Source organism: Colossoma macropomum, unplaced genomic scaffold, assembly GCF_904425465.1.
Source record: "Colossoma macropomum unplaced genomic scaffold, Colossoma_macropomum, whole genome shotgun sequence".
Classification (NCBI taxonomy): Eukaryota; Metazoa; Chordata; class Actinopteri; order Characiformes; family Serrasalmidae; genus Colossoma; species Colossoma macropomum.
In genome coordinates this window covers 4,777,323-4,800,218 of record NW_023494804.1, presented here as the reverse complement: position 1 = coordinate 4,800,218, position 22,896 = coordinate 4,777,323, and the positions used below count along the sequence as shown (strand labels likewise).

Below are 22,896 nucleotides of genomic sequence, written 5' to 3'. Positions count from 1 at the left end.
ACAAGTTCACCGTCTGAGTCAGAAACATGCAAACTCTGAAATTCGGAGTGAGATATGTCGGCTATGAGATCGGAGCGACGAAATGTCAGCATCTGAAAGCAGCAAAGCAGGTTTGTAAGTCGAGTCATTTTAAAGACAGTTGGAAGCTTGTGATTAGTCAGAGTAATGAGTGACGTAGCATTGGAGTATCCCTGGCAGAACTTGTGCTAAAGCTTTCATTTCAAAGTTGTAGTCGATAACCAGGCAGAGTTCAGATCCAGAAGGCACACGAAAGATGCAAAGATTAGCCAAGGCAACAATCCAAAAAGAGAAAAGCAGTAGCGTGGTCGAAGGTACAAGCAAATGGTCATAATCCAAAATCAGAGACAAATGCAACCAAATCCAAAAAGCAGAGCAAAAAGGGCAGAGACAAGAAAACGATAAGCAAAGATCATACACGAAATACACAACAATGAATAAACGCTCAGCAGATCTCAAACTGGATACAATACCTCGCAACTTTACTAAGCTAAAGCCCAGGCTTATATACTATACTAAGTATATCATATGACACATAACACAGGTGATTCACAGCAAAACTCCGCAGAGGTATAGCGCTGATAGGAGTGCGGTGTCATGTGAGACGTCATGTGATTTCCCATAGGATCCTGGGATATTGAGTCCGTTTCAGTCTTATCGCCTATGGGAAGATCAGAAGTCATGTGATCTCCCAGAGGATTCTGGGAGATCGAGTCCGAATCTACAAGGGGTTTCGGAGGCTGTGTGACATACACATTTTAATGTGATGGACTGGCCTGTGCAGGGTATTTCTGCCTTCTACCCAATAAGCCCTAGGATAGGCTCCAGCATCAAGACAATGGGCCCATCTACGTCACTCGAGTTCCTTGGCATTCAGTTCCTGGCTTCCCTTCCACCCTGTCAGAATTTGGCCGCAGCCTCGTTGCTTGAAGCTCAACCCAGGCCTGAGAACCTGTGCTATAAACTGTTATTTAGAACAGACCCATCATCTTCATCTGTTTTCAGCTGACTGCCACTGTACGTTTTGACATATCATTGAATATGAAATGAGCGACCGATGTCAGGCACAAACCAGCCATTCATATATTAGTGGGAGGACTCATGCTTAGGTATAAAGAGACAAGAAAGCCACATCTCTCAGTTCAGTATTACTGGACGACACAAGTGGATCAGTTCCAACTGGCAGACTTGCATCTATTTCTGATGGATAACACAGATTATCAGCAAAACATCACAGTTCAATACTGTTTTCCGGACAACAATTCATCTTGCAGAAAGGAGGTCCGAACAGGCTCTGGGAATTTATTGCTTTACATTTTTCTCCTAAGTATATCTGTGTTCACTGTGTTTCTGAACCTGCTGGTGATCATCTCCATCTCTCACTTCAAGCAGCTCCACACTCCAACCAACCTGCTCATCCTCTCTCTGGCCGTGGCGGATCTTCTTGTGGGGTTGTTTGTTATGCCTGTGAAAATAATGCAACTTTTTGACTCTTGTTGGTATCTTGGAAAACTGGCATGCTCTGCTTCTGAAATAATTATTGGTCTTTCAGTTTTAGCATCTCTCTACAACCTAGTTTTCATTGCAGTTGATCGTTATGTTGCTATCAGTGATCCTCTACTTTATCCTAGTAGAATAACTGTTTGTAAAATATCTGTGTGCATCATTTTAGGCTGGTCTTTATGTCTGCTGTATCTTATTATTTTTATGTACTTTAATGACCACCTCACTCCATCTCAGATGTACAACAGATGTTATGGAGAGTGTGTAGTTTTTATAAAATTTTCCTGGGCAATCGCTAGTGTGATAGTTTTTTTTCCTAGCCCCTTGCTCTGTTATAATTATCTTGTATTCAATCATTTTTAATGTGGCAAGACGTCAAGCTAAAGCTGTTCGAGCTGTGATGAATGGTGCCTCAAACAAACATGGAGCCAAAGTTTCAAACTCTTCTGAAACTAAAGCAGCAAAAACGCTGGGAATTGTAATTTGTGTTTTTCTTGCTTTCTGGATACCATTTTATGTAAGTTCTTTGTCAGTTACAAGCTTGACAACTTTGTCAATGGTCTGGACAGTGTTTGGCTTCCTAATGTGCACTAACTCTTTTGTTAACCCACTAATTTATGCTATATTCTATCCATGGTTCAGACAATCAGTAAAGTATATTTTAACTTGTAGAATATTTGAATCCTCATCTTCAATGTTTAATTTGTATAGGGAACATTCTAAATTCAAAGCTGAATCCTGCTGACAAAGCTGAGATCACTTCACAGACATTGCCCACATTCAGGACAATGTCTAGAAACTCTTTATTTGTACTTTTATACTATGCCACAAAGCATTGTAGAAATGCATTTTCTAAAATTGTAATATCAGTTTATTTATTTAACAGAAATCTTTGGATCATGTGCAGTTATTTATGTCTGTTCCTTACACTCTGTGATTTGTGTTTTTTGTCTTTTTTGCTCTCATTTATACAGAAATCTCTTTACTTTTTAGTATATTGTGATAAGTCTTTCTCATTTTGAAATAGATAAGATGTTTGAATCTAATAATGCTGCTCTATAATTATTGTGAAATCTGCTAACAGTGCATTGTTTCTTCACTCTGGGTTTTCCTGGTGGGCACAATGACTAAATGTTCGGCCCTTGACTACAGCAGTAATCCCCAGACACTCAGGGTCCTTACTAGGTAAATTTGTTCTTAAATTCTGGGTGAACCCCACCAAAGTAGACTTTAAAAAAATCTAAACTTTAGTTAAAAAAAGTTCATAAGTCACCATCATTTGCCCAGTGCATACAATTGATGTGCAGTATGTCAACACACCAATGCTAATATCTCATACAATAACATGACTTTGCATGTATTACTGTTGTTAGATCACCATTCCATTACTAATATTTATAATTAGCTGTTTAGTAGTTCTGTGAAATGGTCTACACAGAAGTACTGTTGAAAATAAACACTATACAGTCAACACATATCTATATTTCATCAACAAACTGAAAATGTTTTTTAAGATAACCATCTTATAATCAACCTCTGTAAACTTAGTGATGATGCAGTAGCTACAAGTTCTAGTTACTTGAAATTTAAATGAACAGTTTAAGTGTGAAATTTATTTTTATTTTCTTCTTTTACAGCACCAATTGAATAAGATTAATAGAGGTATTGTTCTCTTTTCTTTGTTTATAAAGACAAAAATAAGTACAGTTTGCTCTGCACTCTGTGTCACAGTAATTAATTTGTGGCACGATACAGTTTCTAGATTACATAAAGTTAGCAAACAAAATAGCATCTTGTCTTTAAAATGAATAAGTTGTGAAGTATTTTGCAAGTTAACAAGGTATCTCATGATGACTGACATAGCACTTTTTTACATCATGCAAAAACAATGGCTGGGGGTTGGTCATTTCAATAAAAAGTTTAATTAATAAAAAAAATAAACAGTAAGCAATTCTAGTCCTGCTGGTCCATTCTCCTCCTACACCATTAAGTAATTTATTTGAATTTGAAATCAACTGAAGCTGGGGGGGGGGGCGCGTGGTTCATTCAGGAGGCCATTGCAGTAATCAATCCTGCTAGAAATAAAGGTGTGGAGGAGTTTTTCCAGGTCTGATTTAGACAGAAAATCTCTAATTTTGTTGATGTTCTTGAGGTCATCAGAGGAAAAGGGTAAGGCAAGGCCAGAAACAAGAAAAGCAAACAAACAAAACAAAAGCACATGGCCAGGGTGGTTTTCCAGATAGCTGGATTGACAAACTTTAAAGTCAACCTTAAACTCTGAGTCACCTTAACCTGGCATGTCATATCCAGAGTTCGTGGTTTCTGGAACAGCTGGTCAGTATTTATGTAACCAAGATCAGTCCTAACAGAAGCACCTTCACAACTATAAAACGCCATGCTCATTTGAGCACCTGTAAAAGGATTCACTATGGATGTGAATGACAAAAAGAGTAGATCCTCGTATTTCACACAACTGAGCTAGAAATATGAAATTGAAAGAACAGCTAATAGTAAACATACAACTCAATTTGTAATGAAAAATAAAGCCTGTATTGCTATGTATCAGGGTTTCAGCACTCAGCATGAATCCAAGAGGACAGAAAATCATTAAAAACATGGTAACCTCATAATGATTATTTATTTTTATTCAATTATAAGCAATAGAAGTAACCACCATCAATGTTCTAACATTTTTAGCTCACAGACACTCTAGACTAACATTTTCTGAAAAGTTATCTGAGGTGACAGTTGATTTGAAGATATAGGCAAAATTTTACAATATTTAGCAGGTGCATTTATATGTAAAATAATGGCATATCTGAGTAGCCCATGGTATGCTGAAAATAAAAACATTTGGCATGTGTTGGTGTCTCATATAAGATTTTGTAATTGTAATTGTAATTGACTAAAATACAAATAAATTACTCAAAATTACCCTAAGGCTCTATGAATTAAAGGTAGGTTTAGGTGCTGCAGGTGTATAAAATCACGCTAGAGAATAATGACAAAGAAATAAACTCACTGCCATTTATATTTTTATTTATAAGAAAAAGAAATCATGAAACTCAATAGATATGAAATTGAAAAAAAAAAAAAAGATTCTTACAGGGAAGATGGGGGAAGGTGCAGGGATATAGCCGTTAATATAAGAAATAGTGATTGAAAATTGTGTCTCTGACAACTCTGTCTCTACTGTGGTCAGTCACATGGAGGTGATATTCCTCTTGGGCATATATTTGGGGTATGGCAGGGTGTCACTCTTCTCTGATGGTGGCAATGATGTGCAATATCATACGTCATTTGTGACAGAACAGGTCTGCCAGACTGATACTTACACTAATATTTTAGTATCTAATATATTATACTAATACTAATATTTTCTCTAGTTGTTGTCTTACACGCTATACACACACACTCTCTGTCTCGGTTTTAGCAACACTTACTGCTAAATGACCTACTTATTTCAGTTAAATGCTAGCTTGGTTATTTACCACGGTATCGGTTTAATCTTGTCATACAACTGGGTTTGCTAGTCAGAAGACAGATACTTCTAATAAATGTACACATGCTAATGTTTATATTTACCTGGGGGTTAGCAATTCAGCTCTGACAGAAAGAGTCTGAGTTGTTTACTGGGCTTTTATAGTCCTAGGGCAAGTTTGGGCATGCCCAGTGTGGCCGTGTGGATTAGTCCATGTTAGAGGGGGGAAATAACCCTAACAAACTGTACTTTCCACAACGGACATGACATTCAGTGACAAGCAATGTACAAGACACAGATATTGGGTGAGAGCAGGATATTTTGGAATGTGGAAATTGTAAGCTGGAGGCACAATGATACATGTGAAGGAAGAAGGAACCAGAAACACATAGAAACAATCAGAGGGCACAGCAACAAACAATGCACAGGTGCAGGAGATGGTACAAGGGAGCAAGGGTGGAGCAAAAGTGGATCAAAGACAGAGCAGGAAACCTATATAAAGCAGTAATTAAATTTAGATAAAATTTAAATTGCCATTTATAGGGAGCTGTTACAATAAAGTGTTGGTTAGATTACAATTATTTCATATAAAATGACATCTGATAAGTTAGTGAAGACAAAAATTACGCAATAATAATAAAACATGGACTTGGTTAGTATTTTTTAAATACTGACAATATCCTGCTCAGAAAAGTGTCTTGTGACATGTTGTGATGTAACATATCATAATAAAGATAAATATCTTATTGCCAAGGCCGATTCTCAACCCAGGTCTGAGAACCCGTGCTATAAACTGTTATTTAGAACAGACCCACCATCTTCATCTGTGTTCAGCTGACTGCCACTGTATGTTTTGACATATCATTGAATATGAAATGATCGACCAATGTCAGCACAAACCAGCGATTCACATGTTAGTGGGAGGACTCATGCTTAGGTATAAAGAGACAAGAAAGCCACATTTCTCAGTTCAGTTTTACTGGATGACACAAGTGGATCAGTTCCAGCTGACAGACTTGCATCTATTTCTGATGGATAACACCGACTATCAGCAAAACATCACAGTTCAATACTGCTTTCCTGACAACAATGCATCTTGCAGAAAGGAGGTCCGAACAGGCCCTGGGAATTTATTACTTTACGTATTTCTCCTAAGTATATCTGTGTTCACTGTGTTTCTGAACCTGCTGGTGATCATCTCCATCTCTCACTTCAAGCAGCTCCACACTCCAACCAACCTGCTGATCCTCTCTCTGGCTGTGGCAGATCTTATTGTAGGACTGTTTGTTATGCCTGTGAAAATAATGCAACTTTTTGACTCTTGTTGGTATCTTGGAAAAGTGGCATGCTCTGCTTCTGAAATAATTATTGGCCTCTCAGTCTTAGCATCTCTCTACAACCTAGTTTTCATTGCAGTTGATCGTTATGTTGCTATCAGTGATCCTCTACTTTATTCTAGTAGAATAACTGTTTGTAAAATATCTGTGTGCATCATTTTAGGTTGGTCTTTTTGTCTACTGTACCTTATTGTTTTTATGTACTTTAATGACCACCTCACTCCCTCTCAGATGTACAACAGATGTTATGGAGAGTGTGTAGTTTTTATAAAATTTTCCTGGGCAATCGCTAATGTGCTATTTTTTTTCCTAGCCCCTTGCTCTGTTATACTTATCTTGTATTCAATCATTTTTAATGTGGCAAGACGTCAAGCTAAAGCTGTTCGAGCTGTGATGAATGGTGCCTCAAACAAACATGGAGCCAAAGTTTCAAACTCTTCTGAAACTAAAGCAGCAAAAACGCTGGGAATTGTAATTTGTGTTTTTCTTGCTTTCTGGATACCATTTTATGTAAGTTCTTTATCAGTTAAAAGCTTGACAACTTTGTCAATGGTCTGGACAGTGTTTGGCTTCCTAATGTGCACTAACTCTTTTGTTAACCCACTAATTTATGCTATATTCTATCCATGGTTCCGAGAATCAGCCAAGTATATTTTAACTTGTAGAATATTTGAATCCTCATCTTCAATGTTTAATTTGTATAGAGAGCATTCTAAACTCAAAGCTGAATCCTGCTGACAAAGCTGAGATCACTTCACAGACATTGCCCACATTCAGGACAATGTCATAAACACAAGCCTAGAAACTCTTTTTATTTGTACTTTTATACTATGCCACACAGCATTTAATGTATTTTTTCTAAAATTAATATCAGTTTATTTATTTGACAGATATCTCTGGATCATGTGTAGTTATTTATGTCTGTTCCTTACACTCTATGGTTTCTTATGTTATTTGTCTTTTTTGCTCTCATTTATACAGAAATCTCTTTACTTTTTAGTATATTATGATAAGCCTTTTTTAAATAGATAAGATGTTTAAATCTAATAATGCTGCTCTATAGTTAATGTGAAATCTGCTGACAGTGCATTGTTGTGGGGGTTGCTTGTGGGCACAATGACTAATTTTCTGCCCTTAACTACTGCAGTTCTCCCCAGACATCTAGGGCCCTTACTAGCTACCTTACTAGGGCCCGTTGTTCTTAAATTCTGGGTGAACCCCACCAAAGTAGACTTAAAAAAATGTAAACTTTAGTCCCAGTGCCCAGTGCTTTTGGCCATCCTTACGTGTCTTTTGCTGTGGTCATTTCAACATTTAATGTAACATGATTAATTTGTAGCATTTTATTTTAAAATCAGGAGCAAAGAAAAGAAAAGCAAAGGACTGGTGATGTAACACATGCTTTTACTTAGCTTCACTAATTGCATAGTAGGCCTATGCAATTAAAAATTATGAAATTTATGATTATGTAAAAGAAGTGCGGATATGTTGTGTCCCTCTTTTGGAGATCTGAAAACACAGCATGCTTTTATTTTTATTAATAAAATCCCTTATACCGTCTATCAAATATTCATATATTTGAAGATTTACACAATCAATAGAGGTGCTCTGCACTTTCCATTCATGAAGGCATCCATTGAGGCAAAGCTGAACCTACAGCTGATTGAAAAGACTACATGATTTGAAAAGACTCGAATGCTGTTTATTGACTTTTTAATATTCAGTCACTTCATTCTCCTGATGCCAGTAAATAAACCCACCTCCTACAGTCTGCTGTGCATGAAGTCCACATTGGATAATCACATTATTAAACATGCAGTAGGTTAAGACAGCAATGTTAATATCTCATAGTACAACATGACTTTGAGTGTATTATTGCTGTTATATCACCATTACATAATCAACATTTATTATTAGCTGTTGTTAATAGTCTTCTGAATGGTTTACACACAAGTACTGTTGATATGAAATACTACACAGTCAACACATATCTATGTTTCATCAAACTAAAAATCTTTTTTTTTCAAAGCCATTAGATTTGATAAACATGTTATAATCAACTCACTGTAATCTTACTGATGTTTCAGTAATATGTAATGATAGGTATTTCTAATGATGTTATAGCTACTCAAAAATTAAAACAGTCTAAGTTTAAAATTTATGTTCATTTTCTTTTACAGTACTAACTCAATATTAATAGAGCTATTCTTTTTTATTTGTAATAAGATAATTTAGTCTTTGTTTACTATTTATCATTTATATGTTTGATGGACTGTGTGTTGAAGGGATGTGAAGATTGCTGTGCAGCACTCCTGGATGACATGGTATTCTTCAGCTCTAACTGGGAGGACCACCTCAAATACCTAGAGTCTGTTCTTCAATAGATAGCTGCTGCTGTTTAAATGTAGAAAAGTGTGAATGGGGGCCAGACAGAAGCATGATACCTAGGCTATCAATTAGGAAGAGAACTGCTCAAACCACAGCTTCACAAAGTGGAGGCCATCAGGACACCACAGCCTCACATGAAAAAGCAAGTTCATTCCTTCCTGGGTTTAGTCTTTAAAGTCAGCTCCACTAATCGAGCTGACTCTGAAGTCTGCAAAAAAATTCTGTCCACTGGACAAATGACTGTGATCAGGCGAGTTTCAGGGACTCGATTCTCAATGGTACGTCCCTAGTGGAGAGCCAAACTTGCTGCCTGGGATGGTTGGTGGTCCTCTGCACTGCTACAGCCTACCACGGTGCAACATGGGCTCTCCTCTAAGAGCAATGACACTGCCTAGCATAGTCACGGGCTACGGGGGCCTTGATATCAGACTCCTGTTCTGGGAACAAGGGTGGAAGGTACCCAAACTGGCATTCAAATGGGGACATGCCCAGAGAGGAGTGCCAAAGGGAGTTATGGGCATACTCCACCCATACCCATACTGTGCTCAGACTTTGACCCCAGTTCTTTGAGCCCAGTTGGTAAGAAAGAACAAAACAGAGCCGACTGAAAAACTGTCCTGTTAAAGGGCAGGTTCTTGTAGTCCGTCCAGACCAGGAAGGGATGTCTGGCACACTCCAGCCAGTGTCTCCACTCTTCCAGAGAAGCTTCACTGCTAACAACTCATGATAACCAACATCAAAGATTGCGCTCAGGTGTGGTGAGCCAGTAGGAATAAAATGTGCAGGGGCAAAGTTTATTATCTTGCCTAGAGTGCTGAGGTAAGACCACCCTATGCCTACATCAGAAGCATTGACCTCTACTATAAATGGTACGGTGGGGTTGGGATGTTGCAGTACTGGAGCAGAGGTCAAAAGACGCTTCAGTTCAGTGAAAGCCCTCTGGGTTTCCGAGGTCCACAGAAAATGCCCTGTGCCCTTCTTAGTCAAGGCAGTTAGCGGAGTGGCTAACATACTAAAATTCCGTATGAACCTACAGAATAAGTTGGTGAAGCCAAGAAAGTTTTGGACTAGGCAAACAGACTTGGGGCAGGGCCATTTACTGTTGGCCTGAATTTTTGCCAGGTTCATGCTCAGCCAGTTTCTGCACTCATAAAACTGAGAAAACGAACCAAATATACATGGAAGATGGACTTCTCCAGTTTCACATAGAAGTGGTTCTCAAGTAAGACCTGGGGTACCTGGTGAATGTGAACTATATGCTTGTCTACTGAATGCCTGTAGATAAGGATGTTGTCTAGGTAGGCAAATACATGGTGGTCAAGGGTCTCATGAAGGACCTCGTTAATGAAGCACTGGAAGACAGCTGGAGTATTCATCGACCCAAACCGCATTATGAGGTACTCATAATGGCCAGAGGGTATGATGAAAACTGGCTGATGAGTTCATTCAGGGTCTTAGGTACGTCCCAAGGTGACCAGCTCATTCAGCTCATCATTGAGACCCTGCTGGTACATGGCCATTAGGATTTTTTTTTTTACATCCTACCTGCTGTCAGCATCCAGGGTACAAAACTTGATAGTGTATTCCACCACTGAGTGCCCTGCCTACGGTGGGAGAGACGAGACCCAAGCACTTTTCCACAGATTGATTGATTAAAAGTGCACCACATAGCTGCCATAAACAGTTCTGAGAAGGAAAAGGCAGGGGCCCGATCAGTGAGTAGCAAGATGATCAATGTTACTTTGCTCAGTGGGAAATCTCGAGGGCTGCTGCTTGAATGCCATGTTCAACCCCCTACAATGCCCAGGTTCACTACTATAACACTCAGGAGCAGGCAGACTAGATTCTGCTCTATATCTAGGTGGCTTAGCTGATGGAATCTCAGGAGGACGGGTGGTGGAGCTGGAGTTTCCACTGGTTGGGCTTGAGCAAGGGCCCCCAGCAGCTGGTTTATTTTTTGCTGCTGGACTTGTTCATGGTGACCAGTAGCTGCAACCTGATTAGCTAGAGCATTGCAGAACTGCTGTAGCTGTGATTGTTCTGCTGAGTCCATTTTGCTGGTTCATTCTTGCTGTAATGAGCCCAGGGGGTTCACCCTGAGTAAGGATCAAACTCACATGCTATGAAGTGTGCTGCTGAAGGGGGATAATGGCCATGCTAAATAAAGACTTAAAAGGATGACCCAAACTAAGAGCTCCCCAAAACTGACACCAAAAAACTCCCTTCTTTGATCTCACCCTCGCCTCTCCCTAAATTCAGAGAATGAGAAGCACTTTTTTAGGCATTTTTTTAAACTTATGCTTAAGAACAACTAGAGAAAAGCAAAGATTTGAAACTTGAGAGAGATACCAAGACTACCGGATATGTCAGAGCAATGTGCTTGTAGCAGCGTGAACTCAAGACTGTGTGCTGAGCAGCTGCTACCACTTAGCCATAAGTACTCAGTCTGGAGGTCGCCTAGCAGGCTGCCTGGACATTACAATTGTTTATGTGTGTAAACTTAACCATTAGGAGGTAGACTACAAAAGGGATTGTAATGTTGTAATTCGCTTTATTTTCACATTTATTTTTCTAAAGTGTTGTATTTGTACACTTTTTCCGCCTTTTGCTGCAGAATAAACACTCTTGTGAATGTGCTATTTTGGTCTGCCAGTATTCCTTGGATACCCATGGCCTTGGTCTACACTATCCTCACCAGAGCTAGGTGCGACACCATTATAATGTTACATGCCCTCTCTGGGGTGACCTTGGGGTTATGGTGTCATAGAATAGGGCAAGCAGTGATGCCCTTTGTCTGCAAGGAGAAGGCTGACATATAGTCCTGTAATCGCACAGTGAACTGCAATGATTTAAAGATGCAACATTACAATGAATGTGTACCATACTTCTAGCAAAAGTGCCATAGGCATACCCTGATCAGATTTGTTATTTAGTGTAGACTCCTGAAAAATCTGCCAATCATGGACAGAGCCTGGCCATTTGACTCCAACATTTGTGATGATGTGTGTAGCATCAAATACACAATGTAGACAAAAGAATTGGGACATCCCTCCTAATTAATGAGTCCAGGTGTTTCAGCTACACTCATTGCTAACAGGTAGATATGATTAATCACATAACCTGACAGTCCTGAGAGACAAACACTGGCAGTAGAATGGGTCGTACTGATGAGCTCAGTGACTTTAAACATGGCACTGCCATTGGATGCCACTTCTGCCACAAGTCAATTTGTGAAATTTCTTTCCTGCTAGATCTGCCCCTGTCAACTGTAAGTGTGGTTATTGTGAAATGAAAGCACAATGGAGCAACAACAGCACAGAAATGAAGTGGTAGACCACACAAACTTAGAGTGAGGCTGCCAAGTGCTGAAGGCCACAGTGCCTATCCTCTGTTGAATGACTCACTAACGAGTTCCAAATTGCTTCAACATCAGCAAAAGAACTATGAATAAAAAAAAAATCACATTTCTCTATCTGGCAGTCTGATAGATGAGTCTGGTTTTGGTGAATGCCGGGAGAATGTTACCTGCCTAATTGCATCGTGCCAAGGGTATGTTTAGTGGAGGAGGGATATGTTGTTTTTCAGGGGTTGGCCTAGGCCCCTTAGTTCCAGTAAAGGGAAATCTTAATTCTTCAGCAAACCAAGATATTTTGGATAATTGTATACTTCAAACTTTGTGGGAACACTGTGGGGAAGGCCCTTTTATGTTTGAGCATGCCTGTGCCCCAGTGTACAAAACAGTCCATAAAGGAATTGTTGCATGAGTTTAGTATCAAAGAACTTGACTGGCCCACACAGAGCCCTCGCCTCAAGCCCATCAAACACTTTTGGGATGAACTAGAACAGAGATTGTGAGCCAGGCTTTCTCGTCCAACATCAGTGTCTGACCTCACAAATGCTCTTCTGGATGAATAGGCAACATTTCCCACAGTCACACGGCAAAATCTTGTAGAAGGTCTTGTACTTTTCAGATGTACTGACATACATTTGCCTTTCCAATGTGTTCAGCCTCTCTAACATTGTACACAAAACATCAAACAAGAAAAAAAAAATGGACAAATACAAGAGCAAGGTATTTGAGGATGCTACATGTTGCTTCTTAAAGTAGTCTTTGAATAAAAAGCAATTTTGCTTTCAGTTCTCCGGTGTTTTTATCACCTCTGTGTCACCTTCAATGTTTTAGTGTTTTAAAGCACTGTAAATGGTTTAACCTCTTAAATGGCCTGGTCAGGGCCCACTGGTAGGCCCAAAATTTTATCACACACTTCCATAACCTTATAGCTCAGTCAGTTTGCACTGAAGTCCCTGTAGTTACTGAATCATAAGCCTTAATATGTAATAAAACTGTGATTTTAGGCGTTTAATGTATTACATGTACATGTATTAAGTAGTATGTATATTCATTTTAAAATGCAGTCACAACGTATAATAAGGGACCAGTTACAGACACCTTTTAATGTTTTTATGACTGATCTGATAAGTTAGAATAGACAAACAAATAGTAATTAGCAACAAATAAAATACAAATGATTGTTATTTAACATTTCACATCTGATGTAATGCTGAATATTAGATGAGTGACTGATGTAAGGGACAAATTAGCCATTCATATGTTAGTGGGAGGATTCATGATTATGTATAAAGAGACAAAAATCCAAATGTCGCAGTTCAGTATTACTGGACAACACAACTGGGTCAGTTCCACCTGGCTGATCTGCATCTATTTCTAATGGATAACACAGATTATCAGCACAACATCACAGTTCAATACTGCTTTCCTAACAACAATGCATCTTGCAGAAAGGAGGTCCGAACAGGCCCTGGATATTTATTGCTGTATATTATTCTCTCATGCGTATCTGTGTGCACTGTGCTTTTTAACCTGCTGGTGATCATCTCCATTTCCCACTTTAAGCAGCTCCACACTCCGACCAACATGCTCATCCTCTCTCTGGCTGTGGCGGATCTTCTCGTGGGTCTGTTTGTAATGCCACTCAAAACAATGCAACTTTTTGACTCCTGTTGGTATCTTGGCAAACTGGCATGCTCTATTTCTGAAATAATCACTGGTCTCTTAGTTTTAGCATCTCTCTATAATCTGGTTTTCATTGCAGTTGATCGGTATGTTGCTATAACTGACCCAATGTTTTATTCCAGAACAATAACTGTTTATAAAATGTCTGTGTGCATATTTCTAGGCTGGACTTTTTGTCTACTATATGTTATTATTTTTATGTACTTTAATGACCACCTCACTCCTTCTCAGATGTACACCCGGTGTTATGGAGAGTGTATAGTGTTTGTACAGTTTTCCTGGGTGATCGCTAACATGTTATTTTTTTTTCTAGTCCCATGCTCTATTATAATTATCTTGTATTCACTTATTTTTAAAGTGGCAAGACATCAGGCTAAAGCTGTTAGAGCTGTGAGGAATGGTGCCTCAAACAACAATGGGCCCAAAGTTTCAAGCTCCTCTGAAACTAAAGCAGCAAAAACACTGGGAATAGTAATTAGTTTTTTCTTTGCTTTTTGGATACCGTTTTATATAAGTTCTCTCTCGGTTAAAAGCTTGACAACTTTGTCAATGGTCTGGACAGTGTTTACCTGGCTAATGTTCAGTAACTCCTTTGTTAACCCACTAATTTATGCCATATTCTATCCATGGTTCAGAGAATCAGTAAAGTGTATTTTAACTTGTAAAATATTTGAATCCTCATCTTCAATGTTTAATTTGTATAGAGACCATTCCTAACAGGCCTAGCAAGTCTGCTGTTTACTTCATTTGTAGTTTTATTTTACTACACAGCACTGTAGAAATGCATTTTCTAAACTTTAAAATCGGTTTAAATTAATTTGATAGATATATTCAGATAACTTGGAGTAATTTCTCTTTCTTACACTCATTTCTTGTTATGTGATTTGACCTTTTTTTTGGTCTTGATAAGATGTTTAAATCTTGTGATGGAGGCTGAGTAATTCTTCACAAACATTCTGCTAGAAACACACTGTACCTTTACTTTGGTTGCAGGTGGGTACAGTGACTAATTTATCTTTCCTTATCTCCAGCATTTGTCCTCAGAGGCCCCATTTGTTAAAAAGCCGTTTGCACAGATTTGTTCATTAAAGTCTACTCTAAAATAGACTTTAATAAAATCAGAACTTTAGCTGAAAGAACTTTTTTTTTTTTTTGTGAAAGGCCAAGGTTTGCCCAGTGCTTAAAATTCATTAAATCTACAAAAACACATTGCTGTGGCCTTTTAAGGAGATCATCTAAAATTATTAATTTGTAGCGATTTTCATTGAAATAAGGAGCAAAGGATAAAAAAGCAAGGAATTCCCATGTAAAATATGGTTGCAATAATTGCATAGTAGGTCACCTTGCAAAGCCCTGATTTTGTTAACAAAGTGTGGCTATACTGTGAACACTGAATGGCTTTATTATTGTTTTTAAAAACACAAAATTTGCCTATGAAATAATCAGAGAGGTATAGAATTACCCAATCATTCGAGGTGTTGTGTGCCTTTCATTCATGTTCACCCATGAAGCATTTAAGGTGAAGCTGAACCTATAGCTGGTCAAATGCATGATTTTGGGCCTAATTTTCATTAATGTAAGTTCCTTGACTATTTAATGTTCACTAGCATAATTCTCTGGAAGCCAGTTAATAATCACCCCTCCTATAGTCTGAATTACAAAATAAGGGCATTAATAAGACTAAGGTTGTGTTATTCCCTGAGTTATTGCAAGTGGTGTGCTGTGGTTATGCAGTAGGCCAGCACACCAGGGCAAATATCTCATAGTATATCATGACTTCTACTGTTCTACAATAGTCTACTATTGCTATTATATCACCGTTATATTATTTACAATCATTATCAGCTGTTAATTAATGAAATTTTCTGTACAAAAAAACTGTTGCTAAGAAACATCACATATTCAACAACATTTATTTCATCTTCAGTAATTACCAAAGGTATATTTTTTCAGTAGATTTGCTGAACATGTTATAATTCATTTCTTTAGACTTGAAGATGATGCATTAACATCTAGCAAGAGGTATTTTGAGTAATTTCACAGCAAATACACTTAACATTAATAGTTACTTGAAAATTAAAATGAATACTCTAACGATTGTGATTAATTTATATCATTAATTACATACTTCATTCACAGCACCAATTCAATAACATAGACAGAGCTGTCCTTCCTTTTTATTTGTAATAAGGCACAACATTCTTTGTTTATCGATCTCAATGCTATCTAGTCACCAGAAACAAGTATTTTTAATAAGAGTGACAGAGATGATAAGAGTTTGATCTGCACTGTAAGTCTTTTGGAGCAAGATACAGGCACGTATGATTGGAGAATGTGAGCAAATTTTGGCATCTAATTTGTAAAATTACTGCTTGCTTGAATTATTTGGCAAGTACACAAGATTTCCTATGCCTACTTTTTTACATCATGCAAAACAGCAGTTTGAGGTTATTCACTCTTCATGAAAGTTAACTGGGTCAATTTTAATAAATAATTTAATTAATTATTTTAAATAATTGCAATAAGTAATTATTTCACAAAACAGTGTCATCTGTTAAGATTTGACAGTGGTTGCCAAGCAACATGAAGATTCATTCACAAAAACATTTTGTTTTTTAATAGCTTGTAGCATTAAGGCAAATTGTTTCCCATAAAGCTGTCTAGTCGCTGCTTCTACACAAACATTTATGGTGAGAAACATCACAGTTCACAGAGTATTACCAAAATCATTCTAAATTCACAATGTGGAAGAGGAATAGCTTGTATTTTAAAACAAATCATTGAACTATGCCACGCATGCAAGGAAAACCCCTAGTTTGACTCAGGGATGCTACATTGCCTCACATCTAGGGGATCATCCATCCACAGCAGCCTCATTACCCAATATAAAGTCCTTGAGTGCCCCAGGTGTCTTGACCTGGCACTGATCATACGGGGCAATTAAGTTTTTCAGGGGCAGGGGTGGAAGCTGAATTGAGACCATGACTAGCAGTGGTCTCACGTGTTTTGTCCTGATGTACGGTGAGGGATTGTTAGGGTACCAGGCAGTCACTGTACAGCATCACAGTGCACTTTCTTCCAATCAACTGACAATCTATCTGACAATAACTCCAGCTGTTTGCATGGACCTATATAGTGGCCACTGTGTTTATGTGATAGGCCTTTCTTATGAGTAGGGGCAGTATACCCATGTCTGTTCCCTGCGTGGCCGTAATGGTCATAGCAAAGCCTGCTTCCAAAGTGCTCTCACAGGTGGTGTAATACTCTATATCAGCCTCATCTTGTATTCTCAGCTCCGGTAAGACACCAAACACCAATTCACTCGTGTCCTCGGCTTCCAATCATACTCCTCACTTCCAGGCATCTCAGTCCCACTAATACTGGTTTATAAGCATAAACAGCTATGTTGCCATTGCCCAGCTGAAACAATCAAACAGATCATCATTTTGAGAGTGAAATGGGGCAGTGCAGGTCTTTTTAACCCACAAGCTGTTGACAGATCTCCCTGAACATCTCTGTTTCAAAGTTCCACCCTGATTGCTGAGTGATTCTACTAGCAACAAAAAATTATTTTTTTTTCTCTACAAATTTCTCTGAGGTCCTGAAAATGGGACCATATGCCTTGTGCTATTTGGTGACATTATCCATCATCACTAATGTGTAGTCGTTTTTGGGATATGTGGTGGGTTATGGGCCATGCACATCTACCCCTAAACTTTCTATGAAGGCCCTACTAATAACTAATGTAGCAGAACATGTGAATTATCCTTGTAGCTGGTGGAATGTCTTGGCCTACCCCCACCAAGCCATGAGAATGAGGTTACGCAGTGTTCGGGAGTTTGGAGATGGTGGCAGAGCCCTTGGTGAAATGTTGATAGTATAAAATCAACCCAAAGAAGCTGTAGAGCTAAGTGACATCATGGGACAGTTTCATTGGAGAGGTTTTTGACTACAGCTACTACTGCTGAAAGTGTAGCAATACAGTTGGCACTAGCCATGTGGCCCAAGAATGTTGTCTCACTTTGAGTGCTTCACACGCTCCACTTGATCCAGTCACTCCCAATCCAGAGGGGCAGTGTTTCTGTCCGCAGAATAGTGGTCCTGATTATGTTGACATATGTTCCCCAGTGACGTTATGTATCCAGACTTTTCATAGAGGGATCTTGGATCTCTGAGCATCTTGAGCCCCTAACAGTCTCATTCATAACCCTTTTTCCTTTCATCTCCACTCATTCACTGGTCATTATCTTTACCACATCCTGGCGGGCTCCCAGTCAGGGGATGTGGGCCATCAGGCAGCACACTAAGCCAAAGGTGGAGCGTGTGTCCACTAAAATCAGACATTTCTGACCCTCAAGTTTACAATCCAGGTATAGTCCCAACCCATGTCCCAGGCAGCCCACTCTAACAGTTTGCTAGGGAGAGGGCAAGGTAAAGTCTTGAGACACCACTCTCCTTACTGTGTTGTCTGGTTCTCATTTCTTAGAGGCTGTAATCTATGCCATTGTGGTGTTGGTGCTGGCAGTCAGGAGGCAGTGCTTAGGACAAATACAAGGCCAAGGCAGTTCAGGATGCTAAATGTTGCTTCAGAATAGACATTCCTATTAAGTCATCTGTGAGTAAAGAGCAATTTTGCATTCAGCTTTCTCTAGTATTTTTATAAACTCTTTGTCAACTTCCATCTTTCAATGTTTCAAAGCACTGTAAATGGTTTAACCTCTTAAATGGCCTGGCCAGGGCCCACTGGTGGGCCCAACATTTTATCACACGCTTCCATAACCTAAGAATAGCTCAGTGAGTTTGCACTGAAGTCCCTGTAGTTACTGAATCATAAGTCTTAATATGTAATAAAACTGGGATTTTAGGCGTTTAGTGTATTACATGTACATGTATTAAGTAGTATGTATATTTATAAATACAAAATGCAGTCACAACTTGTAATAGGAGACCACTTACAGACACCTTTTAATGTTTATATGACTGATCTGATAAGTTAGATTAGACAAAAAAAAATAGTAACTAGTAACAAATAAAATACAAATGATTGTTATTTAACATTTCACATCTGTTAAGATGTAATGCTGAATATTAGATGAGTGACTGATGTAAGGGACAAATTAGCCATTCATATGTTAGTGGGAGGATTCATGATTATGTATAAAGAGAGCTAAAAGTCCAAATCTCACAGTTCAGTATTCACCTGGCAGCTCTACATCTATTTCTAATGGATAACACAGATGATCAGCACATCACAGTTCAACACTGCTTTCCCAACAACAATGCATCTTGCAGAAAGGAGGTCCGAACAGGCCCTGGATATTTATTGCTGTATATTATTCTCTCATGCGTATCTGTGTGCACTGTGCTTTTTAACCTGCTGGTGATCATCTCCATTTCCCACTTTAAGCAGCTCCACACTCCCACCAACCTCCTAATCCTCTCTCTGGCTGTGGCGGATCTTCTCGTGGGTCTGTTTGTAATGCCACTGAAAACAATGCAACTTTTTGACTCCTGTTGGTATCTTGGCAAACTGGCATGCTCTATTTCTAAAATAATCACTGGTCTCTTAGTTTTAGCATCTCTCTATAATCTGGTTTTCATTGCAGTTGATCGGTATGTTGCTATAACTGACCCAATGTTTTATTCCAGAACAATAACTGTTTATAAAATGTCTGTGTGCATATTTCTAGGCTGGACTTTTTGTCTACTATATGTTATTATTTTTATGTACTTTAATGACCACCTCACTCCTTCTCAGATGTACACCCGGTGTTATGGAGAGTGTATAGTGTTTGTACAATTTTCCTGGGTGATCGCTAACATGTTATTTTTTTTTCTAGTCCCATGCTCTATTATAATTATCTTGTATTCACTCGTTTTTAAAGTGGCAAGACATCAGGCTAAAGCTGTTAGAGCTGTGAGGAATGGTGCCTCAAACAACAATGGGCCCAAAGTTTCAAGCTCCTCTGAAACTAAAGCAGCAAAAACACTGGGAATAGTAATTAGTTTTTTCTTTGCTTTTTGGATACCGTTTTATATAAGTTCTCTCTCGGTTAAAAGCTTGACAACTTTGTCAATGGTCTGGACAGTGTTTACCTGGCTAATGTTCAGTAACTCCTTTGTTAACCCACTAATTTATGCCATATTCTATCCATGGTTCAGAGAATCAGTAAAGTGTATTTTAACTTGTAGAATATTTGAATCCTCATCTTCGAGGTTTAATTTGTATAGAGACCATTCCTAACAGGCCTAGCAAGTCTGTTTACTTCATTTGTAGTTTTTATTTTACTACACAGCACTGTAGAAATGCATTTTCTAAACTTTAAAATTGGTTTAAATTAATTTGATAGACATATTCAGATAACTTGGAGTAATTTCTCTTTCTTACACTCATTTCTTTTTATGTGATTTGACTTTTATTGATCTCATCTGTCAATAAATCTCTAAACTTTTAGTGCATTTTTAATTTTGATCTTTATAAGATGTTTAAATGTCATGCAGGCAGGAGGCAGTGCTTAGCTTAGCCATTTCCTTACTTGTCATCATTGTCGCTTACATCAAGCTGGCAGGTCTGATTTAATAGGGTACCCCCAAGGTGTGATACTCCCAAATAGTAGGATGCTCTGAGGCCAGAAAACTTCTGCTTTTTTTTGCCTCTACTAGGGCTGGAACAAGGGTCAGTGGGGCATCAAGGTAAAGGTGCTTCCACAAGCAATTTGCTGCCAGCATCTGCACAAAATGCATGCTGTACCAGTTTTTCTTAGTGTAGGACAGTAAGCTGAAGAAAGCTCCACTGTGCATAGGAACATAGGTTGGCTACAAATGCATGCAGCCTCTCTTCTCCTGGTGGCGCCAGTTATCCAGATGCTTCTGGACCCCTAGCCTGAAATGCTTTTTTAGAACCGACAAGAAAGCCAAATATTTTTGCTGCTCCTCTGGTTCAAGATTGAGAAATGTTAGCAAGGCCTTACCTTTCTCAGCCAGTGCCAGTCTCTTGAGGACCCCAGTCACCACAACATACTGCCAGCTGTGTTAGGTTTATTAAATAAAATGTTTTTTTTTTTTAAATACAAAGATCAAAGCATTAAAACTTTCGGTAACACTTTCTATGAATGTCACGTTTGTAAGCATCTATAAACACATAACATGTTATAATGCATTCATATGGCATTATAAACATGGTTATAAACATTTATAAAAATGAATTACACTTTATAGCCATGTTTATTATACATTATGAATTGTTAATATAATGCATTATAAGTAGTGTTGATAACATGTTATACTGTCAGTGCCAATCAAGTCAGTCCCACCTTGGAGAGCGTAAAGACAAATACCAAGCTAACGGTGGTGTACATTACCTTTCCCACATTGGGTAAAACACTGATGGCAGCACTAGTTTAAACTCTGACATTTGAAGCCTGTAATGAGCTTTATTGTGAATGTTTTAGTGTTTCAGTAAATCCTTCAGTAAATACTTCAACTTGAAGCCTCACTCTTAACACTGGAGGAGGCTTTAGTACAGTACGCTTCACTTTACTTAGAGCGGACAAATACGACTTATGAGCTCTTATAATTTGTTATGATCAGTACTTATAATGTATATTATGTTAACAATTCATAATGCATAATAGGCATGGCTATAACGTGTAACACATTTTAATACATATTTATAGCCTTGTTTATAATGCCTTATGAATGCATTATAACATGTTATGAATGTGTTTATAGATGCTTACAAAGGTGACATTCATAGAAAGTGTTACCAAACTTTCTTTCTTCAGTTTATAATTTACAACATATTTTATTTTATTTACGTCTTGTAATTTAAAGCACATCAACAAAGAAATGTGTAGCCACTAACTTAAAGATACACTTTATAGACAAAAGTATTGGGGCACACCACTTAATCATTCAACTCAGGTATTTCATTCAGTCCCATTGTCACAGGTGTATAAAATCAAGCACCTAGCCATGCAGTCTGCCTTTACAAATATTTGTGAAAGAATGGGTCATTCTCAATGAATGCTACCGTTGCAACAAGACAGTTCACAAAATTTCCTCCCTCCTAAATATACCATGATGAACAGTGAGTGGTGTTTTTTAAAAAGTGGAAGCATTTAGGAACCACTGCCACTCAGCCATTAAATGTCAGACCATGTAAAGTTACAGAGTGAGTCGCAGAGTGCTGAGAGTGCTGACTCAATAACTGAGGAGTTACAAACCTCCTCTGGCATTAACATTCACACAAAAACTGCACTGGGAGCTTCATGGCATTCAATGGCCAAGCAGTGGCATGCAAGCCTTATATCACCAAGCACAATGCAAAGCATTAGATGGAGTGGTGTAAAGCACGCCGCCACTGGACTCTTGAGCAGTGGAAATGTATTCTGTGGAGTGATAAATCACGCTTCTTTATCTGGCAGTCCGATGTACGAGTTTGGTGGAGGAGGGATAATGCTATGGGGTTGTTTTTTAAGGGATTGGCCTAGGCCCCTTAGTTCCAGTGAAGTATATTCGTGCCATTTTTTAATGATTAGCTGACATGAAACTGAATGACACTGACTGAGGCTACTCTCTCCACAGGTACCTGTTGATGGCTTTTCAAAAGGCCCACTTCATCCACAGAGCTACAATTTAACAGCAGCCAGAAAAATGCACTGCTGCACCAAACAGGCTTTCTGCATCTTAAAGAGCTGCTCTGCTTGACTCACCAACACTGTTGCTTTAAATTAAAACATGCCATGAAGTCCACAAAACATTATGCCAGAAGGAATTTAGGCTTAGGTATGGCATATTAAAATATCTAAGCTGAAAATGTGCTTCATTTACAATAATACTGCTTTAAACTTCAATTAAACCATGTCTTTAGCAGGTTTAAGATATGTTTTAGATAAAGCTAATAAATGGCACCATGTAGTTGCAGATGTGTGATTTTTAAATGATTGGGTTTAGCAATTGGGTTTAGCTTACAAGCACACAGCAAGTTTAAGAAATCATGCGACTCCTTCAGGATTAAACTTGGGTTAAACTCTAAACACTGACTAAGCTCATGACTAAAGAGTTTATAGTTTTGGTTCTTTATATGGACCTGCAATGGACTGGCAACCTGTCCAGGATTTTTCCTGCCTTCT

General features: G+C 38.5%; 3 protein-coding genes and 1 pseudogene across 3 annotated transcripts; all 4 read left to right on the top strand.

Annotated features, from left to right (window-relative positions):
* Positions 1-1,221: 1,221 nt before the first annotated feature.
* LOC118825049 lies at positions 1,222-2,266 on the top strand (annotated as a pseudogene).
* Positions 2,267-6,033: 3,767 nt separating this feature from the next.
* Positions 6,034-7,077, top strand: LOC118825048 (trace amine-associated receptor 13c-like). The gene is made up of 2 exons (XM_036595547.1): positions 6,034-6,111; positions 6,223-7,077. The coding sequence occupies exons 1-2, from the start codon at positions 6,034-6,036 to the stop codon at positions 7,075-7,077; spliced, it is 933 nt and encodes a 310-aa protein (XP_036451440.1).
* A 6,379-nt stretch (positions 7,078-13,456) lies between these two features.
* Positions 13,457-14,479, top strand: LOC118825047 (trace amine-associated receptor 6-like). Its single transcript, XM_036595546.1, has one exon. The coding sequence runs from the start codon at positions 13,457-13,459 to the stop codon at positions 14,477-14,479; it is 1,023 nt and encodes a 340-aa protein (XP_036451439.1).
* Positions 14,480-18,986: 4,507 nt separating this feature from the next.
* LOC118825046 (trace amine-associated receptor 6-like) lies at positions 18,987-20,006 on the top strand. The gene has a single exon (XM_036595545.1). It carries the CDS (start codon positions 18,987-18,989, stop codon positions 20,004-20,006), a length of 1,020 nt encoding a protein of 339 aa, XP_036451438.1.
* Positions 20,007-22,896: the final 2,890 nt, after the last annotated feature.

Coding starts and splice junctions, on each gene's coding strand:
- LOC118825048 (XM_036595547.1), top strand. CDS start 6,034: ATGGATAACACCGACTATCAGCAAAACATCACAGTTCAATACTGCTTT. Junction 6,112..6,222: donor ATGCATCTTGCAGAAAGGAG/GTCCGAACAGGC, acceptor CACTTCAAGCAG/CTCCACACTCCAACCAACCT.
- LOC118825047 (XM_036595546.1), top strand. CDS start 13,457: ATGGATAACACAGATTATCAGCACAACATCACAGTTCAATACTGCTTT.
- LOC118825046 (XM_036595545.1), top strand. CDS start 18,987: ATGGATAACACAGATGATCAGCACATCACAGTTCAACACTGCTTTCCC.